Source organism: Lynx canadensis, chromosome C2, assembly GCF_007474595.2.
Source record: "Lynx canadensis isolate LIC74 chromosome C2, mLynCan4.pri.v2, whole genome shotgun sequence".
In the NCBI taxonomy this organism is placed as follows: domain Eukaryota; kingdom Metazoa; phylum Chordata; class Mammalia; order Carnivora; family Felidae; genus Lynx; species Lynx canadensis.
Window position 1 is genome coordinate 103,338,132 of NC_044311.2, and position 22,085 is coordinate 103,360,216.

At 37.7% G+C, this 22,085-nt stretch overlaps 1 protein-coding gene and 1 long non-coding RNA gene across 3 annotated transcripts in view; one reads left to right on the forward strand and one right to left on the reverse strand.

The window, feature by feature from the left end:
• Positions 1-3,183, reverse strand: part of LOC115523398 (T-cell receptor-associated transmembrane adapter 1) — a 38,597-nt gene extending 35,414 nt beyond the window's left edge. Inside the window, exon 1 of one of the 2 annotated variants that reach the window (XM_030329410.1) lies at positions 2,966-3,183. In XM_030329410.1, coding sequence (XP_030185270.1) covers positions 2,966-2,972 — 7 coding nt within the window. In that variant the 5' untranslated portion in view covers positions 2,973-3,183. The remainder of the gene's footprint in view (positions 1-2,965) is intronic. The other variant, XM_030329409.1, reaches the window with a different exon arrangement.
• A 369-nt stretch (positions 3,184-3,552) lies between these two features.
• LOC115524060 overlaps positions 3,553-22,085 on the forward strand; it is a 38,684-nt gene continuing 20,151 nt past the window's right edge. The window contains exons 1-2 of the long non-coding RNA XR_003971932.1: positions 3,553-3,616; positions 13,974-14,192. This is a non-coding gene — a long non-coding RNA (uncharacterized LOC115524060). The remainder of the gene's footprint in view (positions 3,617-13,973; positions 14,193-22,085) is intronic.

The window sequence follows — 22,085 nt, forward strand, 5'->3', positions numbered from 1 at the left end:
ATGTGGAGTGAGGTGGGGGCAGATTTTAAGACCGCGTAATTCCTCCAAAACTGGGCTACTTGGCACTTTTATAATTAAACTCTAATTAGGATTGGTCAACTTAAGACCATTAAGTTGAGTGTTGCCAAACACTATTAAGATTGAAGTGTTGCCAAAATCCCTGCTGTTGATGAGTCTTTCTTTTCCTATATTTACTCCTTCATTTTATTTCTGTACTTACTGTTTTCTGTTGGAGAAGCACCTTGGTGATATCCTCGGAAGATGCCCTGGTTGTTGGGAATTTTCATCCAACAAAATTTTAACTACTATGTTACTTTAATGTTTTAAGAAGGCCTGTTAATTTTTTATCTCTTCTTTCTAGTTTGGGAATACTGAGAGAATTAAATGAAATTTAAAATGCCTAGAAATGTGACCAGTAATGATGCTGATGATAATGACAATGATGATGATTATTTTGTTTTTTAATTTTACAAACCCTTGGATTGAGGGTAATGATATTTATTATTAACTAGCAATTTGTGCACATTTATTTCTCAGAGTTATGATTAGTAAGTGACAATCTTTCCCGAATTGACTTTCCTTAAAATCACTGCAAACATTAACTAAATTAAATGATGAAACACATTGTCTTTGACCCATCTTTAATTTAAAGAACATCTCAGTTTAAAAGATGATTCATAAATTAGTCCTACCTAGTCTCTAAAGGAAAGGCTTACTGTCCTCAAAAAAGGAGATTGAGGCTCAAGGGAAAAGAAAACTGAGTAAAAACAATGAAAATTCTTTTTTTGAAAAACAGCAATGTGTAACTAAATCGTGGCACACTCTTTAAACCAAGGGTAGCCCACAGGAATTGTTTTTACCATTTGATTCAGCTAATACTGATTTTATGAGCATGCAGAAACACAGGAGGAATTATGATACTGGCCCATTGATTGATGCAGCGAATATAAAGCATGTAGGTAGAAGAAAAGGAAAGATTTGCATTTTTTCTTTTCATACCTCGTTTTACTTAACCAGGAATAATTTCACTTTTTCACACTTATTTTCTTTTTTAACCTCACCTGTCTAAATGTAAAACATATTATCAGCTGACTCTCTTCTTTCACATTGTTCTCCCCCTCTCCTTTTAAGATCTGAGTCTTTAACAGCAAACATTTGGTATTTTTATCTCTTCTGTGGAATTGCAGAAGCTCTCAACTGACAATGGAGGAACTCCTATGTTACCTCTAAAGGGAAAATGTAAACTTGGAAATGGTATGAAAGAAATTTTGTCACATCTATCGTAAAATTAGAATTAAGTAATCCTGGAAATAGTTGAATGCCATATTCACTGCCTTTGGCCTTCCCACACTTCCTGAGTTCCCCAACACCATCAGCTCATGGCCACTGTTAATAGTACTGCCATGTCTGTTTTTTCCAGGGCATAGCAAAACTGCAACAATTGATTTTGTTCTTTACTAATCTATGAACCTGGAAAAAAGTGAAGACAGGTGCGAAAATCGTATGTATCCTACGTAGGTATCATGCGATTAATCAGCTGTGTGATTAATCCAATTAATTGTTTTTAAAATTTGGCAAACCAAATATTGGAAAGCAAATTCACGGATTATATATAATATCTTTACCCTATAAGTGGCTCATACAAATTGATCTTAAAAGTATGATAAAGCACAATAATTAAGCAAAAGATGTAATCGGACAATGCACAAATTGTATGATTATAGTTTAAAAACCCATGTGAAAGTGTTCAACCTTATTTTAATCAAAGTAAGTATTATCAATAGGCTAGCATATTACACTTTTTCAGTAAAGATTTTTTTTTTAGATGATACCAAACTGTTCAGGAGACACACGCTAGGATCAAAGTTACTTGGTAGCAGTCTTAGAAAAGTATTTTGGTAATAATGAGACTTAAAGTGTTCATAACCTCTTGCTCAGTAATTCCAACTCTAGAATTTCCAAGAAAATAACCTTTAATATAGAAAAAGCTATAGAGATTTTCAACTTTCTGTCATTTTAAATATAATACAACTGGATACAACACAGATGTCAAACAATAAAAAAACAACTAAGGAAGCTGTTATTAACCCAATGAATGTCATAGTCTGCATTCATCTAAAATGATTAGGCAGAAGTTTTCATAAAAAGGGAAGTAGCTACGTTCTAATGTTAGCAAAAAATCTAGACATATGATTTTATGTTCATTATTATTTCATGTAGGAAAAGCAAACCATATAGAATGTATAGAAATAAAAGTAGGAAGGAAATACAACATAATATCTTATAATTTTTAAGGTGATGGGAGCTGTGGAAATTTTTTTCTTTTTCATGTATATTTCATAGTTCTCTCACTTTATATGTGTGGTTTCTTTTACAACAAAAAGATTTTTATTAAAGAAATAAAAAGTATGTAAAACAATGAAAGAGGAATGAACTATCAACATGGAACAGACATCCAGCTAATCGATGGGGATTCAACCCTTGTAATCCATGCTGCAAGCAATCGAATTTTCACTGGCCTTTGCAGAATGGTCAGCTCTCTGATATTGACAATTGGATTAATGTCTGGGAAGGTAATAAAATCCCTAAACTCAAAGGAATTAGAATGTGGTTAGTACTAACCAGCTTTATAACTAAAGAGGAATACGCATGATCAACAAGTTTCTTTAAAAATAACAGATACTTTAAATGGCATAGTTATCAGTGAACACCAGTGAAAGCTACAACTAGCTTTATATTATAAAACCTCCCATTTTTTTCTTTTAAGAGAAAATAATCAACTTATATTCACTAAAATATTTCAAAGTATTTTCTAATTATACTAAAGGCTATCTCACACTTTAAAAATAACATGTAAACTGATTTACTTCCCAAATGTTAAGTGGTTTTTGGATGGGGACATGGAAATTATTTAGTGAATTTATAGGCATAGGAATAGAACAAAAGAATTAAAAATACCGCTTACCTGGCATGCTTCTTTTCTCAGAGAAATCCTTATGTAACCATAAGGCAAATATATGGATTAAAAATGTTCCCACAAACTTCTTTTCCCCAGTAATGTTGCTCTGTTGCTTTAGAAGTAGTGTGCCAGTAAAACTTGTCTTTAACTATACCTCAGTTTTCTCTCTCTTCTGTGTCTTGAAATCTTTCGTGTGTACTTTGTTCAGTTACAAACAGGAAATGTGGTGATGGAGGCTTCTAGAGTTTTGATCTGAAACCAGTACGCTCTTGAATTTTTGTGTTACATGACAAGACCAATCTCACAAGCCTCTGCATTCTGGTATTTGGATTTCTATCAATACCTGAATCTAATTTAAAAATAATAATGAAAGCAAAGCCTGGGGGTGGATCTCCCATCTCTTTGGAGAGAATCCAGGGATCTCCTCACAAGTGAGTTCACATGGAAACAAAGTAAAACATCTGACACTAGGGAGGAAACAGTGAGAAGCCCAGGTGTGCACAGCTGTTAGCTGTGTTTTCTTTGAGGCACCATGGAGGAAAAGGGATTGGTGCTTTTTGAACATTGCTATGTTGCAGGCGCCTTCTTTACCTGGTCGCACTGGGAGACCCGGTGCCTGCCTTCTATCCTGACAACCCTCACTGCAACCAGGGTGAGGTAAGTCCCTCTGTCCAATCTAGGGCCGCTTGGCAACAAGCTCCCGCTCTCAGTGCACAACCAGTAATCTGAAGTTCCTAAATGTTGGTGTGTATAAGTATGTTAAGTGGCACTACTTTAGCATGCATATTCCTGAGCCCTACTGAATCAGAATATTTGGAGCAGAGCCCAGGAATCTGCATTTTCACAAGTTCCCCTGTGGTTACTTTAAAATATAGGTGTTCTGGACAGTGCTCTAAAAATAGCATGTATATGTCAATGGTGTGTTTTATTTTTACCTTTACTCAGATAAAGATGATCTCGGCAGGATCTGTGAGTATGGTTTGTATGTGTTTTGGTGTACATATATTTGCTGCATATTGTGTGCCTATGCATATTTGCTCATGGATTCCCCCAGTTTTCTTTAATTATAGAAGAATCACGAGCCTGAATCCAGTTTACTACAAAAGGGGATGTACACAAACTTTAAGAACTTGAAGGAAAACTTAAAAATGAGACCTCTGACGCACAGACTCAGCACAAAATATTAAATGACATGCAGGATATCTTACTCTTGTTGATTTCTCTAAGATTCTTGGGGGCAGGGAGAGTACTGATCTAATCCATCATGAAAACCCCAGCATCGACAGTAATGTCTGGCATGCTGTTAAGTCTCAATAAATATTCTCACAAGGATGGACTAAATAAAATAATGTTAATCTTCTGCTTTCTCCTTGCTCTATTATAGAAAACAACCTCCAAGTAACCAAAATACAGTGCTTCTTTATTCTTTGAATGGGGTTGACTAAACACAGACTTTTCCACTTCAATCACTTTCCCCCCAAATATTTCTTGTGAACCATTATTGAACCAGAATATGTAAAACGGAAAGAGACCATAGTCTAATCTAAAAAAGCATTTTCAAAATGTGTTTCATAAAACACCAGGCCTTTCAGAAATTTTGGAGAAAAAATGCTCCTTCAACAGATATATTTAGAAGAACTATTATTTTCACCTTCATGGATTCATATTAGTATATTAAAGGCTTAGGTAAGTCTTACAAAAAGTGAGCCTGAGTAACCATTTAACAGAGCTTTTTCTGAAGCTATTTGGCCAGAGAACTTTTTGTTCAGCACTACCCATTAGCAGGGTAACAGGTTGTAGGAAGCAGGCGTGGATACCCACAGACTGAGAGCTCAAGGGAGTAGAAGTCTCAGGTTCATGTAGGGAAGAGAGGACAACAAAGAATTAGAAGGATTCATTCAAGAATTAGGTAGGACACAGGACTGGAAATTTATTCAAAAGAAGAGATCCCAGCTGTGTGGCAGTTTTGAGGGGTTGAGCTTTGGACCTAAGATGGGATAACTGGTCAGGAGGATAGAAGCCCCAGGCTCAAAAGGGAACTGTGTAGATCACCTAAGCAGGAACATGGAACCATGGGCAAAGTAGATGCCCATTTGTATTAGCTGGGGCCTCCAGAGAAAGAGAGAGAGAAGGGATCTCAATACTGGAGATTTATGTGCAGGCACCCCCTGTTAGAGCAAAAACAGTGCGGAGGGTGGAGAGAAAAGCAGCAAGGATGCCCTGATTGACCATAAAGCACAAATCCAGAAACAAGGGCATTCAGTAATTGGCTTTGGATATGAAGAAGGTCAGCTTTAGTAAGAATAATTCAGGTACAAATGCAGGAATCCTATGGTTAGCCCAGGAGGTGTATGTCTCAGGATAGTCCAACAGGGAGATAGATTCAAACCAAGTGAATCAGTTTGTGACAGTACCCAAAGCTGGCTAAGGGCTTCCCTGCCCCAAGTCTGTGACCTTCCACATACCAGTCTGCAGAGATCTGGGGAAGTCAAGAGCAGAGGAGACAGGCAGAGACAGGAAAGAGTATATCCTACTCCTTCAGGTCAATAAGGCAGCCTGTGATACATCCTGAGTGATTCCTTAATGGCTTAACAGAGTTCATGAACATGATGCATGATTGGCATCTCTAAAATAGTACAACTTAGGTTGATAAATCCAAATCACTGCACTATTTCTAATTATTGTAATATTTTTGAAAAGCAATCTGCATGACAAGGTTCCCCATTCTATAGATTTATAAAATCAGGAGATAGAGGAAGATTGTCCAAGGTCACACAGAAAGTGTGTGCCTGTGCATTAGATAGCTCCACATGTGTTTGAAATTTGCCAGGGGGGTGGGAAGATAGCTTTTCATTAAATATAGGTGGCTGAGCACATGGAGACATTATGAGAACATAAAAAAGCCTAGGTATGGATTTATGTGTGTTATGAAATACATTAGTGAGTACAATCAGATATTTGAATGATGCCTTCATGAGTCATGTTCAAATAGTAAATAAATATGAGGCTTCAGTAGTACTTTTTAATGAATTGGGTTATCAAAATGAAGTTTAGCAGATAGCTGGACTAAGCAGATATGTCCTGACAAGCTTGAAGCAGTTAAAAATGTAGGAAATGTGAGGGGAAGGTATGTAGTTCTGACGGGCACCTGTCAAGAAGGGAGAATTTTAAGGCCAACAAAATTGAGGTCTTGTTGCCAAAAGAAAATGAAAAGTACGTCAGAATGACAGCTGCCACTCAGAGCTTACACACTCAGAAAAATGGGTCATAGAGTATAGAAAGAAGCCCAGTTTTCAAATCTCTTTTTGGATGATCATCTATATTTTATTTTAATCTTTATCACTTCAGTATATTTATTTATATCTGTATATATACACACAAATATATATTATATACACACACATACATGAATATGTATTTTAAAGTTCAAGGGGTTTCAAACCATTAACAGTAGCTACTAGCAGGGGATTACCTGGGACTTACACTTTACACTTTATAAATTTGTCTACCGTTGAAATTGTTTACAGTAACATGCACTAAATAAAATAGTTGGAATAAAAGACGCCTCCTTATTTTGAAGGCTCTTTGGAATACCTTTGTTTTATGCAAATAGAACTTATCTCTCTGTGTGATTTTTCCTTATTCTGGTAAATCATTCTTTAGCACGACTGAAGCTGGTATGCAAACCACTTTATGAAAAAAGGGGAGGGACCCTTGTCCTCCCAATTATGCTGTTGTAAATTATGAAACTATTCCAAATTAATTATGGTGTTACAATTGCATTTGATTAGACTATACTGATGATTCATATTTTTATTGACTTTACACTGTAAGATCCTCCAGAAAACAATTATTCCAGTGAAAAGTTAAAACAAGTTAAAAAACAATAGAACAATGCGTGGATTTGGCATAAGATTCTCAGCTCTTTTTATTATACTTATCATAACCCCATAGGACCAGAATTCTTGGAAAATCAAAGGCTAAAATAAAAGAGTAAATAAAATTCAGGAACAACCAGTAATGGGTAATAGGAGATACAGTCCATCTTCCTACATGTGAAAGGCTTAAGTATTCAAATTTTCTAGAAGAAAACAATGTGCCCCATTACAAAAATTTCTATGTAATGCCCTGGAGAGAGGGCTATTAGTAAAGTCAGAGCATTCTGAAAAATTTTGTTCTTACTTGAAACACAACCGGCTCAAAGTAAATCCAGTTTATTTACCCAATACAACTTTTATAGCTTTAGTGAGCTAATATACAATTTCTCTTCTCAAGAGGAGGATATACTCAGTATTTCAAAAAATTATTTCATGAGAGAAACATCCTTTTATGTTATTATTTTTTCAAAGCCTTTTGCAAGACTATTGCTCTGAGGTATGTATTTTAGGAAACACTGGATCAAGCAACTTTTCTTCTTGTTTAACTGGCTCTTCTGACCTCCTCCCACATTCAGAGCCCGGCTTACTTGAGGGACACCACAGATAATATCAACTTTACCACCTATATATGAATTTACATGTCTAGAAATGTTTTGCCTGAAATTATAAAGGGCTAAGCCCTTAAAATTCAGATGTCCCAGGACAGATAACACAGTTAGCATCCTCAGAATAACCTTCCCGGTAGGACTAGTTCTAGTGGATCTTCCACCAAATAAGACATATGGTAGACTAAATTTTGATCAAAAGAAGAGATTTGAGATGAAGACATTTCTAGAAGGTAAGCTCTAGTTGGAGGACCCTAAGAGCTAGAAACATAGAATGGGAGCAAGAACACCAAGAAGTGGTGCACCGGTCCGTGTCCTGGCTGGAAACAGATGCAACCACCAAAAGGGTTAATTGAATGATTTTAATGAAGGAATTGTTGGCAGAGGTGCAACCTGGCCTAATGAGAAGAACAAGAAATGGTGAAACACATCCAGGTTAACAACAGAAAAAGCCATGACAACTCCTAGGCTTGAAGGTATTAGAGAAATACCCACTACTGCAACCTAGTGAAGTAAATAGCTGTAAGAAAGGGTTGCCTGACAAGAAGTATGGCTTTCGGTTAAAACAAAACAAAACAAAACAAAACAAAACAAAACAAAACAGGGGCACCTGGGTGGCTCAGTCGGTTAAGCATCTGACTTCAGCTCAGGTCACGATCTCGCCGTCCGTGAGTTCGAGCCCCACATCGGGCTCTGGGCTGATGGCTCAGAGCCTGGAGCCTGCTTCTGATTCTGTGTCTCCCTCTCTCTCTGCCCCACCCCGTTCAGGCTCTGTCTCTCTCTGTCTCAAAAATAAATAAACGTTAAAAAAAAATTAAAAACAAAACAAAACAAAACACACATCCATTGCTGGTCATGACCAAGCAAGAAAGGAGTTGTGGAAAAACATGCTCATTTTTTTCTTCTCTGCCCTCCAATCTCCCACCCATTTTCCTCATTAGTCAAACCCAATGATGTCAGAGAGAAAAGCAGCCCTCATGAAGTAGTCCATAGAAGTCAACCTCCCATGGGTCAAAGAGGAGTGGAGAACAAGAGCATGGATCTGGAGGGATAAATATGTGAATAAGGGGTGCTGAGAATGAACTTAATTTTAGATAGGTATTATCTGTCCTGTCAGACATGGACTTTATAATTTTATAAGTAGGTTTATTCTCCACAGTACAGAAGTGTAAATAAGAGCAATTAATTTCAAGATTTTCAACTATATTCTTTAGGACAATTTTTATTGACCCTAAAATAATACTTGAGATATCCTAAATAATATTAAGTTGGTTCTTCCAAAGTAAAACAAAACTAAGGATAAAAGCAAGTATAAAGGGGGAAAATGCCTAAAACCACCATCTGAAAATTAAGAAATGCTTGTTCCTAGAAAATTACTACAGTTTCAGGTAAGAATGGTAGCAGTCCATGGTCTTCTGGCCTCAGCTGCTCTCTTTTCCTGTCTTCTTCATCTTTTGTTGCTGTGTAGCTTATTGGCCTAAAAATGGCAGAAAAACCAACAGCTTTAAAACCAGGGTGGCAGAATGTTTTAGGGTGAGGGGGAGGGGGAGGGGAAGAGAAGAGCAAGGGGAAGGGGAAGGATGGGTGTGAAAGCCTCAACGTTGCTGTCTAAAAGTGGAGCCTCATTTCGGAATGAATGGGGAAAGCCCACAACTTTGCGAGTCCAAGATTGCAGGCCTGGTTTAGGACAATGATCTTCCGGACAAAATTTAACAGTGAAAGCCATAACAGTGCTGAGAGAAACTCTCCACTCATCCCTGCCTGTCACTTAACCATGGACGCACGGTATTGGGGAGACCTAAGAAGGACCAGAGAAAAATGAAAGCCAAGGTAGATATGAGAGGTACCTACAACTTTGAAGGTGTTCTTCAACACACACATACTTCAAACAAGGAAGCCTTAGAAAATTAACATGTCGCTCAAATCATGGTGGGCCACTCAACTATGCAGACAGGGGAATGGGGGAGTACAAGGAAGGAATGCTAAGAAATGAAAACAAAGCAAAACAAAAAACCTGAGCAGACACATTGTCAGCTTCAGAGGAAGAGAGAATCTGCAATTTAAGTTCAGGCAATTTAAAACAAACAAAGAAGGAAACAACAAAACCCCACAATGCAGTGAGCCTTAGAAAAATGAAACAGTGGGGTGCCTGGGTGGCTCAGTCGGTTAAGCGGCCGACTTCGGCTCAGGTCATGATCTTGCGGTCCGTGAGTTCGGGCCCCACGTCGGGCTCTGTGCTGACAGCTCGGAGCCCGGAGCCTGTTTCAGATTCTGTGTCTCCCTCTCTCTGACCCTCCCCCGTTCATGCTCTGTCTCTCTCTGTCTCAAAAGTAAATAAACGTTAAAAAAAATTTTTTTTAAAAAAAAAAGAAAAATGAAACAGAATGCATAAGGGCTATAATATATTATCTAAAATTTTTATTTTCACATAACCATTACAAGATTTACAAGAAACAGAAGAGTGCAAGCCATACTCAAGGGGGAAAAAAAGCAGTCAGTAGAAATTGGCTTTTGGAAACCAAGATGAAAGAACCAAATGGAAATTCTAAAGTTGGAAAGTATAATAACTGAAATTTAAAACTTCACTAGGTGAGCTCAACAGCAGATTTGAAACAGTAGAGGCCTTAATTAAAAGATATATCACAATAGAAATTATCTAATCCAAAGAACAAAAATAAAAGAGATTGAAAAAAAAAAGGAATAGTCTCAGAGATCTGTAGGACAATTTCAAGAATTCCAGCATATATTTATTAGGACTCATTCAAAGAGAGGAGAGAAAGGAGAAAATTATTTTAAAATATAATGGCTGAAAACTTCCCATTTTGATGAAAAACATTTATTTCCAGACTCAAGAAGCTCAGTGAACACCAAGTAGATACACACATAAAAGAAAGTGCAACTATACACATTACATTCAAATTCCTGAAAACCAAAGAAAAGAGAAATCCTGAAAGTAACAAAACAACTCATTGTGTAGAAGGGGACAACAATGTGATTAATAGTTAACTTCTTATAAAAAAAAAAAGTGGAGGCCACAAGAAGAAGGGGTGACATTTTTAATGTGCTGAGAAAAAAAAAGTCAACCAAGAATTCTATAACCTAGTGAAATTATCATTAAAAGAACAAAAGCAAAATAAAGACAGCCTCAGATGAACAAAAATGGATAGAATCAACTGTTAGCAGACCTGACTTAGAGGGAAAAACTAGGGAAGTCCTTCAAGCCAAAGGGAAATGACACCAGACAGTAACTCTGATCTGCAGGAAGGAATGGAGGTCACCAGAAATATGTGAGCAAGTGAAGACTATGTGTGGGCATGTATAATTTTTTTTCTTTTCCTTCCTTAATTTTTTTAACATCAGAACATTATTTAAGCTCATAATTCTAACACAGTATTATTAGGTTTATAATATGCATGAAGGTTTTATGTATGTGACAACAACACAAAGGAGTGGGGAGAGATGAAATGGAGTTGTGCCAGTAGGCTATATTTCATTGAAATTAAGTCTGTGTTAGCTTTAAGTGAATTGTGAAAGTTAAAGATGAATATTTTAACCCCTAGAGCAACTAACAACAACAAAAAATCTCAATACATCTAAAATATTTGGGAATTAAAATAGCATCCAAAAAGTTTTTTTAACACAAAAGATAGTGGAAGAATAGAGGAACAAAAAAGAAATGAGCTAGGTAGAAAACAAATAGCGCAATAGTAGGTATAAATCAACTGTATCAATAATTACATTAAACAGGAATGAGCTGAACACTCCACTCAAAAGGCAGAGGTGGAATGGATAAAAACAAACAAACAAACAAACAAACCCTAAAAACAAGATCTTTCTGTCTACAAAAGAAATACTTAAAATTCAAAGATACAATTACGTGACTATAAAAGGATGGAAAAAAATGCCTGCCTATGGTAATCATAATAGAGTTGGAGTGGCTAGCCTTACATGAGATGAAATAGGCCTCAATACAAAGATTATTACAAGGGATGGTTTTGTTCATAACATTTCATAGTGATAAAAGGTCAATACATCTTAAAGATATAATCATTATAAATACATACTAATAACAACAGAGCCCAAATATGAAGCAAAAACTGACAGAATTTAAGGAGAAATAGAAAATACAACAGCCATAGTTGGAGATTTAGTTACTCCTGTCTCAGCAATTGATAAAAGCAGAGAGAAAATGAATAAGGATATAGACCTTGAAGAACACCATTGACCAAAAGGATCTGACATTTATTTGTTTTTTTAATTTACATCCTCTTAAAGTCCTCATTTGAGTGAAGTCACATGGTATTTGTCTTTCTCTGACTAATTTCACTTAGCATAATACCCTCTAGTTCCATCCACGGAGTTGCAAATGGCAAGATTTCATTCTTTCTGATTGCCGAGTAATACTCCATTGTATATACATACCACATCTTCTTTATCCATTCATCCATTGATGGACATTTGGGCTCTTTCCATACTTTGACTATTGTTGGTAATGCTGCTATAAACATGGGGGTGCATGTGTCCCTTCAAAACAGCACACCTGTATCCCTTGGATAAATACCTAGTAGTGCAATTGCTGGATCATAGGGTAGTTCTATTTTTAATTTTTTGAGGAACCTCCATACTGTTTTCCAGAGTGGCTGCACCAGTTTGCATTCCCACCAGCAGTACAAAAGAGAAGGGATCTGACATTTAAAGAATACTCTCCACATGGCAGCAACAAAATACTTTATTTCCAAGCACCATGGAACAATATTCAGGATAGACTATACGGTATTCCCTAAAGCAAGTCTTCAAAACATTAAAAGGTTTGAAATAACACAAAGTGCTTTTTATCATAACAGAAATAAATTAGAAATATAAAGTAGAAAGGTATTTGAAAATCCCCAAAGATTTGGAAAATAAACCACAGACTTCCAAATAACCGAGGGTCAAAGAAGAACTCCCAAGGGAAATTGTACAATACTTTAAACTGAGTAAAAATAACAATACAATATATCAAAAAGAAGGAGTTGTAGCTAAAGCAATGCTTAGAAGGAAATATAGGTCATAAAATGCTTACATAGTTAAAGATGAAAAATCTAAATCAAAACGTACCTTCTACCTTGACAAGCAAGAAGGCAGAAATCAAACTTAGAGTAGATAGAAGGAAATAATAAAGATCAGAGCAGAAACCAATGGAACAGAAACAGAAAAACATTAGAAAATATCAGTGGAACCCAAAGCTGGTTCTTGGTTAAGACCCATAAAATTGGTACGTGTAAGTACACACCTTACAGGAATTAAAAGGATTATAAGGAAACATAAACAACTTTATATGCCTACAAATTTAACACTTAGAAGAAATGGATAAATTCCTAGAACGACACAAATTACCAAAACTGACTTGAAAAGTAATGGAAAACCTGAAGAGACCTATGCAAAATAAGGAAATTAGTGACTGAAAACAAGAGAGGAGGGAAATTGAAGTGGAGAGTTTACAAAGTTCTCTATTATTTGAATCTTTTACAATGAGAAGGTAGTCCTGAATTGTTCGTGTGATAATAAAAAGGTCTGTTTCTGCTAGCTGAGGTCGTTGTACATTTCAGCCTAAGCAAACTCATAGGACATTGACCCAGCACCAAATGTATTTAGTTTTTAAAAGGCAAACAGGATGCAGTGCAGCGCACAGAACAGCAAGCCGTGGTCTTGTACCTCCCAGGCATGGCTTGCAACGTTCCTCACATGCTGCTTAGAGAAAACGCATGGTCATAAGAAATGCAGCTCAAAGTGTGCACACTACCACAGCTCAGGGAAGCATTCGCTCTGGATCCTTTAAGCTTTTATTCCTGGTAAGGCAGCCTGCTCTCTCAGGTGTGTACTACCAGCTCCATTTCTCTGCGTCAGCTCTGTCTCATCAATACCAATTACTGATTACTTGGTCAAAACAGCGTGGTATGATTTGGTCCTGTACCTATTCCTTGGCCAGATTATTTTTTAATACAGATATGCTCTAGTTAAATTCTTAAAATTGTTTCGGTTAATATTGCAAGGAGGATGGCACATGGGTCAGATCTTCAGACTTTCCTTGAGACTAAAGGAAACGAATGTCAAAGAAACAGCTGTTAACTCCTTTGAAAAGTCTGGACGGATATCACTCAGAGATAAATAACAGATACGTGATAAGATTATAAGTGAATTATTTTCTTTTTTAATGTATTTTTGTTTTTGTGATTTTACAATGAGGAGTAATTCATTTTATATTCAGAAAAGTAAAGCTGTTTCCAAAAAATACATTTGTATAAACAAAACCATATGTCTTTCAATTAGGGACATGAACAGTTGGTGCAAATGGTAAATATTTTCATATTTGCCATTGTTGAAATGACAAAGAATTTCATTGACATGTGGCAGTCTTAAAAATTGCATTTTCACTTTAGTAACTCTGATTTTAAAAAAAAAATTATGTCTTTAAAAAATTCCAAATAAACTTTAAAACTAAAATAGAGTACATGTTTTGAGTACATTTAATTTCCTATTTTGTTTTTGAAGCACGTTGGGTTCTCCAGGAAGGAGGCTCTGAGACGGACATTAGCATGGAGGAGGTTTACTAGCAGAAGATAAGAGGGGAAAGCTGGCTCGGGAAGAGGGAAAGGTCAAGTTGTAATGTGATCTCCACTGAAGCTTTAGCTGGCCTCTAGCTCCGAAGAAAAGAAGACCTTCCAGTGGTGTTCTGAGTCTGGGAAGAACCGAGGGGAGAGAGGGAAAGAGGTAAGAGAACGGGGTGGGGGGGCATGAAGGGGCAGAGGAGTCAGTAGGGCCTCTATAGTCTCATGATGATGGCCCCAGGGAAGGGGGTGAGTCCGTGGTGAGGTGACTGTCTTCAGTCGGAGCGATACCTAAAGGGAGTTGGTAGCTTGAGGCCTGTCTTCTAGCAGTCTTCCTAGCAGCGGGTGAGCAGTGCTTTATTCCTGAAGGGGAATGTGGGCAGTATATTAGAGTGTGCATTACAATTTGTAAATGATGAATGAGTTACACCAAGTGTGTTTTGTAACACAGTCTATATAGCAGACCTTATTAGTTGCCTAGCCAAGATCCAACTTCCCCCTTGCGGTCTCATTTGTTTGAAGCAATGATGTGCCAAGGCCAGGTGAAATAACACGCATGTCTAAACCAATTCTAAGAATCCTGTTCGCTGCTTTCGTAGAGCTTCCACCTGCTCTCCCACGCTCTGCAACAGTTACGTGTGGTCAAATAGCTTGATGTTAATAAGATAATGAGACTCAAGGCAGTGTCTGCTACAAGAATTCTGAAAAATTTGGTTTTTTTCCTTGTTAAAAGGCAAGGATGAAGCTGATATCCCCTTACTACCTCCCGATTCCCTCTTTCTTTTCTTGTACGCAGCTGTGGTACTTGTAGCGGCAGAAGTTAGCTTGCACCTGAGAGAAAAAGGTCAAGAGAATTTTTATGAGTTTGTTCTGACGTTTGTGAGCCACTGAATAAAGCCACAAACCTACTTCTGGGTTTCTTGCTCTTTAAGGAAAATAACCCCTCATTGTTTAAGTAGCTACAATGGTATTCTGTCATTGGTAACACAGCGTAATCTAAACTGAGTTATAAGATAGGATGATGACTCTATTGAAAATATATAATTGATATATCTAAAGTATGTATGTGTGTGTGTTTACCACATCATGGTATGTTTTCAACAAGTTTGAAGACACCAAATACAGTATTTTCCTTCTGGGATTTCATACTGAATATTAGCATGAAAGATATTATTAGCCTTAAGATGTTCTGCCACAGGGGTGCCTGGGTGGCTCAGTCGGTTCAGCGTCAGACTTCAGCTCAGGTCATGATCTCACGGTTCGTGAGCTCCAGCCCCGTGTTGGGCTTTGTGCTGACAGCTCAGGGCCCGGAGCCTGCTTCCGATTCTATGTGTCTCTTTCTCTGCCCCTCCCCTGCTTGTGCTCACTCTCTCAAAAATAAATAAATAAACATTAATATTAAAAAAGTTATTCTGCCATAAATCTATTTCAAAGTTTATGCTTCTTAGACATATTTGATCAAAAAACACCCATTAAAACTTCACCTACTACTGTGGATTGGATTAGGAGACATGTAGCACGTGTTCTGACCCCATGGTTCATTACCCTGTTCCCTATTTCTGTGCTTATTTTCTGCAGTAGTATTCCTAGGAGCACCCAGTTCAAATTGAATTGAGCAAAAGCAGTAAAACATGGTTACTTTTTTTTTCCCCTTATGCCTATGACTGGATTAATCGAGCAAACAGACTAGCTCTGAAATATTGACACATTGAACTGTGTTTTAGGATGTGGTCAAAGCTTAGCAGAGAAACACGTGTAGCAGCACATTTGTAGGTCACAACTAGCCTGCAAACTTTGTTTGCTGGTCACAATTAACATCCTGTGTCTTTGTACACTATTTTTATCTGCCTGCAATCAGTCCCCTTTCACTCCCCGTTAGGCTTGCTTATTGCAGAAACAGACATGATGTGGAGACACTCAACTTATGCTGAAGAAGGAGGTCGTCGTCTATTTTGGCACAGGAAGTAATGGTGGTGGCCACTTCAACAAATGTCCTGAGTTACATTTGCTCATGCAGCTTCTCACCCTGGCCCCTCTAGAAGGGGCTGTGGGACACTCCCTCCAGAGTCACTCTAGTGGGAATGACTGGGAACTGGCCTTGCTTCTCTTTGACCTAAATGGTACATCTTTTCTTGTAGTGATTCAGTCATCCTTCTTCTGTCTCACAGACATGTCAAACTAAATGTTCCTGAAACTGAACTTTTTTTTTTTTTTTAATTTTTTTTTTTCAACGTTTATTTATTTTTGGGACAGAGAGAGACAGAGCATGAACGGGGGAGGGGCAGAGAGAGAGGGAGACACAGAATCGGAAACAGGCTCCAGGCTCTGAGCCATCAGCCCAGAGCCCGACGTGGGGCTCGAACTCACGGGCCGCGAGATCGTGACCTGGCTGAAGTCGGACGCTTAACCGACTGCGCCACCCAGGCGCCCCTGAAACTGAACTTTTGATTCCTTCTCCATCTGCCACATTTTGATAACAGCGCTTTCATCACCCGGAAACCTAGAATTCATCCTTGGCAGACCTTGGCATGTCTCTTACCCTCACATCCAATCTATTTTCATATCCTGACTTGAGAAGAATTATTAATTCATTAATTAATTATTAATTCATCTTTCTGCTGCCCCCTGTAGACGGAGCATCATGATCTCTTGCCTAGACCGCTGCCTCTCCACTTCTACACTGATGACTCTTATGATCTATTGCCCATACATCATCCAGAATAACATTTAAAAAATTGAATTAGACCAAGTCACTCCCTGCTTCATGGGAGCTCTCAATGGCTTTATATTGCCCTCTGAATAAAATTACAAATCTTTACTATGCCCTCAAGCCCCAATTGTCTGGACTGTGCACAGAGTTCCAAGTTCAACGTAACACTTTTCCTCTTGCTCTATAGAGCAGAGCAAATTACAACCCACAGGGCAATCTCCCCATCACCTGTTTTTCCAAATAAAGTTTTGTTAGCACACAGCCATACTCCCTTGTTTATAGACATCTATGGCTGCTTTTGTGTTGCAAAGCAGAGTTGAGTACTTTCCACAGAGAACATATGGTCTGAAAAGCCGAAAATAGTCACTGTTAGACCCATGAGAGAAAAAAATGTGCCAACCCTTCTCTAGAGCCTCACTAGCCTGTTTTTTTTTTTTTTTTTTTTTTTTTTTTTTTTTACCCCCTTGATCAAGATAAGCTCCTTATTACCTCCAGCCTTTGCACTGCTTGGAGAGGGTAAAATGTTTCCTTATAAAGCTTCTTTTATCTCCTCCTCAGTGGCTCAGCTCAAATTTAAATATTCAGAACAGCCTTCCTTTAGAACTCTAGCTGAAGTAGGACACTCATCTCCCCAGGTACACTCTACTCTATTATATCCTATTTCCTGTGCAACACATTAGAATGGAAATTATTTTGCTTATGTTTTTGTTTATGGTCTACTTTCCTCCACAAGTCTCTAGGCTCCAGGAAGTCAGGCCCCATGTCCCTCTTCTTCAGTGCTGCTTCCCCAGTATCTAGAGAGTGATTGCACATAGGAAGTGCTCTGCAAATACGTGTTGATTTTAAAAAGTAACCATTATAACCAGCAGTCCTGAATGCCATTCTGTCATTTAGTTGGATATCCGGTATAAATTTCCCACAGGAAATACATGCTTTTCCTTTCACTTCAAAACAGCCTAGAATGCAGGAGAGGATAACAACAAATATTATGATTGCTGTTCCTAGAGGTAGTCCAGTTGCTCTTTGTATTCATTCATTCACGCATTTATTCATTCAACAAATATAGATTGCCATCTGTGGGAAGTGTGGGGCAAGACATGATTTAACAGCCTTGCCTATTAAGCACAAGTATGATTTTCATTGTCTTAATTTGACTAAGAGATTTCAAAAGTCAAAGGAACACCATTCTGAGATTTCCCCAACCCACTACCCTACGCATCCAGAACCACTGCCTCAAAGACTCAGCAAGAATTTTGCTGTTAAGCCCAGGATGAGAGTCGTCAGTTTTGGTCTTACAAGTCCCAGTGGAAACTGCTCTGTAGAACTCAGCATGGATGCATAGATGTGGCTGAATAATTCTGTAAGCTGGGATAAAGTAACTGGTGTTTCCTTTAGTGATTATGTGCCTGGTTAGCTATGGAGAGGTAGGAGCAGTTTGAGATGGAAGGCTTTTCTGGAGACAGGTGATATTGGGTTTGGATGTGGCTCTGTAGTAGAGAGCTGTGGGCAGTGTAGTCACCTGGGCATTTGTGGAGCTAGACAAAATGTCATCTGATAGCTAAGGATAGGGGTGGGGAAAAAAGCAAAAGCTTCATTTTTCTACATTATAACAATTGTTCCATCTCCCACTGCCAATCATTTAATCTCTTCTCTTTAGCTATGGCCAACAGCTTGTAGGTCTTACTTATTTATCTTTGTATCCCTCAAAGTGCCCAGCTCAAAGATTTCACACTATTCTCTTACGTATTTGCTACATTGAATAGCAAGTATACTTTGAGAGAAGGGATTTTCCCTATGATTTCATCTACAGTGAATACTCCAAAAGAGCTTGCATGGTTTTCACTCGAGTGGGGTCGGTGTTCCATCCTACCAGACCCATTCAGTTTCTGAAACTCTTTGTGAAGTGTGTGTGTAAGTACATTTGCAACAGCAGTATTGAAAGATAGGCCTCAGGTCTTTTGGTGTTATGAGATAAAGCTGCCTGATAATTGCCATCTTGTTTGGAAATGGCAAAGGATGGGTTTCAGGATGATTAGCAAGCTGTAATCTCATTAACCTGCCCTTGAAATCAGTTTTACTACAAGCTGCAAGATGGATTTCCTGTGGGAAACCACCACTCTGCCCCTCACCCTCTTCTTGCCACCACTGAGTCTTAACTGGCATCATTTCCAAGAAAGCTCAACAGAGTTAGCAAACAACAACACTAATGATGATGATTTTTAAGCATCTACATTTCTAGACAAAAAGAGGAGAGAAGGAAGGAGCATATAAATGTTATGTGTACAGTTACTATTCATTTAGTCCTATTGAAGTGCTTTGCATACAGTGGTACAAACTCTTTCCACTTTAGCCTGTTCTCACTATAGAAAGACTTAAATTTTTAAAAAGGCTCTTTTGCCTATTTTCATTTAAATACTTGAGAGCCACCCCTTGCTAATTGTTCTAGTAAATATTCACACACGTTGTTCCTGTCTGTCATCATTCTTCTATCAGTGAAGACTTTTATTAGAAATATCAAAACAAATTGCTAGCAATCAATAATTCTACAATAAGCTCAATATTGCCCCATTATTAATAAAAGCAAAACTATTTGCGTGAAAGAGATCACGGCATAGGGATATCACTTTGCTCATAATCCATGTCCTCATTTGATATCAAAAAGTTGCCAGATTGAAGCACTTAGAACCATCCAGACAATATAAAAGACTAACAAATCATTTGGAGAATTGTGGCTAAGGGTAAATATTGGCATTTCACAGATGTTTTAGAACGTATTTTCCACGTATTTGAACAACACTGAATTAGTTATGTCCAAAAGAAAAATGAGAAAATAGTTTTAGGTAAGCAAATGTAGATAAACTTTTTAAAATTAAACAGCTGTATTAATAGCTCAATGTCAGCTGAGCTATCACGTGGTTAGAGGAAATCAATACTGTTTCTCCCTTACAGGTGAACGCACAAACTCATTGTCTAACAAAACCCTGTGAGGCAAAGTCTCCAACTTATTTAGTGACTCTATTAGTATAAAAAGAACCTGGATTTGTAGGAAAGGATAAATATTATAGAAGTTGTATATAAAGGCCTTTAAATTGTATTGTGTAAACTTCTTAGGGCAGAGACTATTTCTCTTGTATTTTTGTGGTTCTCCATAATGCCTGAAACAGTTCCATTAACATGGGAGCTGCCCAGTGTTCATTTGCTAACAGAATGGATTTAGTGCTAAATCAAAGTACTAAACCTAGACAATCCTAAATTATACAGTGACTTATTGTCTCACATTTAAATGTTATAATGGACTTCATTTTGTTACATACTTTTGAATTTTATCTTTCCTGAAATTCAGATGTATAGAAATGGGTAAATTAGTATCAGTTCTTGGTGAACAATAAGCAGATTTTATGGAAGACTGGTTTTTGAATTATATATATATTTAGCACAACAAGCTAAAGAGATGCTGTGATCTTTTTTTAAAAATATTTTCTCTGATGTTTATTTATTTTTTAGAGAGAGAGAGAGAGCACAAGCGAGCGAGCATGAGCGGGAGAGGGGCAGAGAGAGACAGAGGAAGCTGACTCCAGGCTCTGAGCTGTCAGCACAGAGCCTGACATGGAGCTGTAAGATCATGACCTGAGCCGAAGTCAACCAACTTAGCCACCTAGGCACCCTGAGATGCTGTGATCTTTAAGATGCACATTTTAGAGCAACTCCTTTTTTTTTTTTTAATTCAAGAGTATTTTATTTTTAACTTTAATTTTTCATTTAACTCTTTTGCCTTATTTCTCACTCAAATAATTTATTATATGCCTATTTTTTGTAAACTTCATTTTTGAAAACTTTTAGATTTATGGAAGTATGACAAAAATAGCACAGAGGCTTTTCACATGCCTCACACCCAGATTCCCCTATAGTCCTACATTACATTGGTACCTTTGTCACAATTATAAGTGCCTTCATGGTGTATCTTTCTCCAACTCTTACCCTGATCTATTGGTGTCTTTATATTTAAAATGATTTCTCCTAGACCACATATAGTTGGGTATTGCTTCTTAGTCTACCCTGACAGTCTCTGTCTTTTTGTGAGTGCCTTTAAACCATTCACTTTTAAAGTGATTATTGAGATATACGGATTAACATCAGCCAATTTTGGAGCTGTTTCCTACTGATTGCCAGAGATTTCTATTTCTGCCTTCAGTGCTTCAAACTGAATGTTTTGTAAGTATTTTCAATTTCACTCCTCTCTTAGCATGCCAGTTATACTTTTTTAAAATAAAAGTATTGTTTACCCTGGAGTTTGTAATTTACATTTTTAACTAAATCTGCCTTTATTTTTTTCAATATATGAAATTTATTGTCAAATTGGTTTCCATACAACACCCAGTGCTCATCCCAAAAGGTGCCCTCCTCAATACCCATCACCCACCCTCCCCTCCCTCCCACCCCCATCAACCCTCAGTTTGTTCTCAGTTTAAATCTGCCTTTAAAAGAACTATTCCAGGGGCGCCTGGGTGGCGCAGTCGGTTAAAGCGTCCGACTTCAGCCAGGTCACGATCTCGTGGTCCGTGAGTTCGAGCCCCACGTCGGGCTCTGGGCTGATGGCTCAGAGCCTGGAGCCTGTTTCCGATTCTGTGTCTCCCTCTCTCTCTGCCCCTCCCCTGTTCATGCTCTGTCTCTCTCTGTCCCAAAAATAAATAAAAAAAACGTTGAAAAAAAAATTTTAAAAAAGAACTATTCCACTTCATGTGTAGTGCAGGAAACTTAGAACAAGAATGTTCCCAGTTCCCCTTTCTCACCCCTTGTGACATTACTGTCATCCATTTATTTCCCCATAGTGTTATAAATACCCAATACATTATTACTATCATTGTTCTAAATACTTATGTTTTAGATCAATTAAGAATAAAAAATATTTTGGGCACTGGGTGGCTCAGTAAGTCAAGCATCCAACTCTTGATTTAACAGCTCAAGTCATGGTCTCACAGTTTGTAGAATAGAGCCCCATATCAGGCTCTGCACTGACAACAACATGGAGCCTACTTGGGATTCTCTCTCTTTCTCTCTTTGCCCCTCTCTCTCTCTCAAAATAAATAAACATTTAAAAAAAGAATAAAAATATACTGTATTTTACCTTGGACTACCACTCTTGTGTCTGGGCTGTCCACTCTTCACACACTCACATACACTTACTGCCCTCCTCACCAGTCTTTTTGAGCAGGGGTAAAAATGAGTGGCTTCTGATGTAGGTGAATTAAATAACACTTTTTCTCAGCCCACATGATTCAACCAAAAATGATAAGGAGACATATTTATTTAAGAGTAAAGATAAAGTATATCCAACTACCTTCCCTC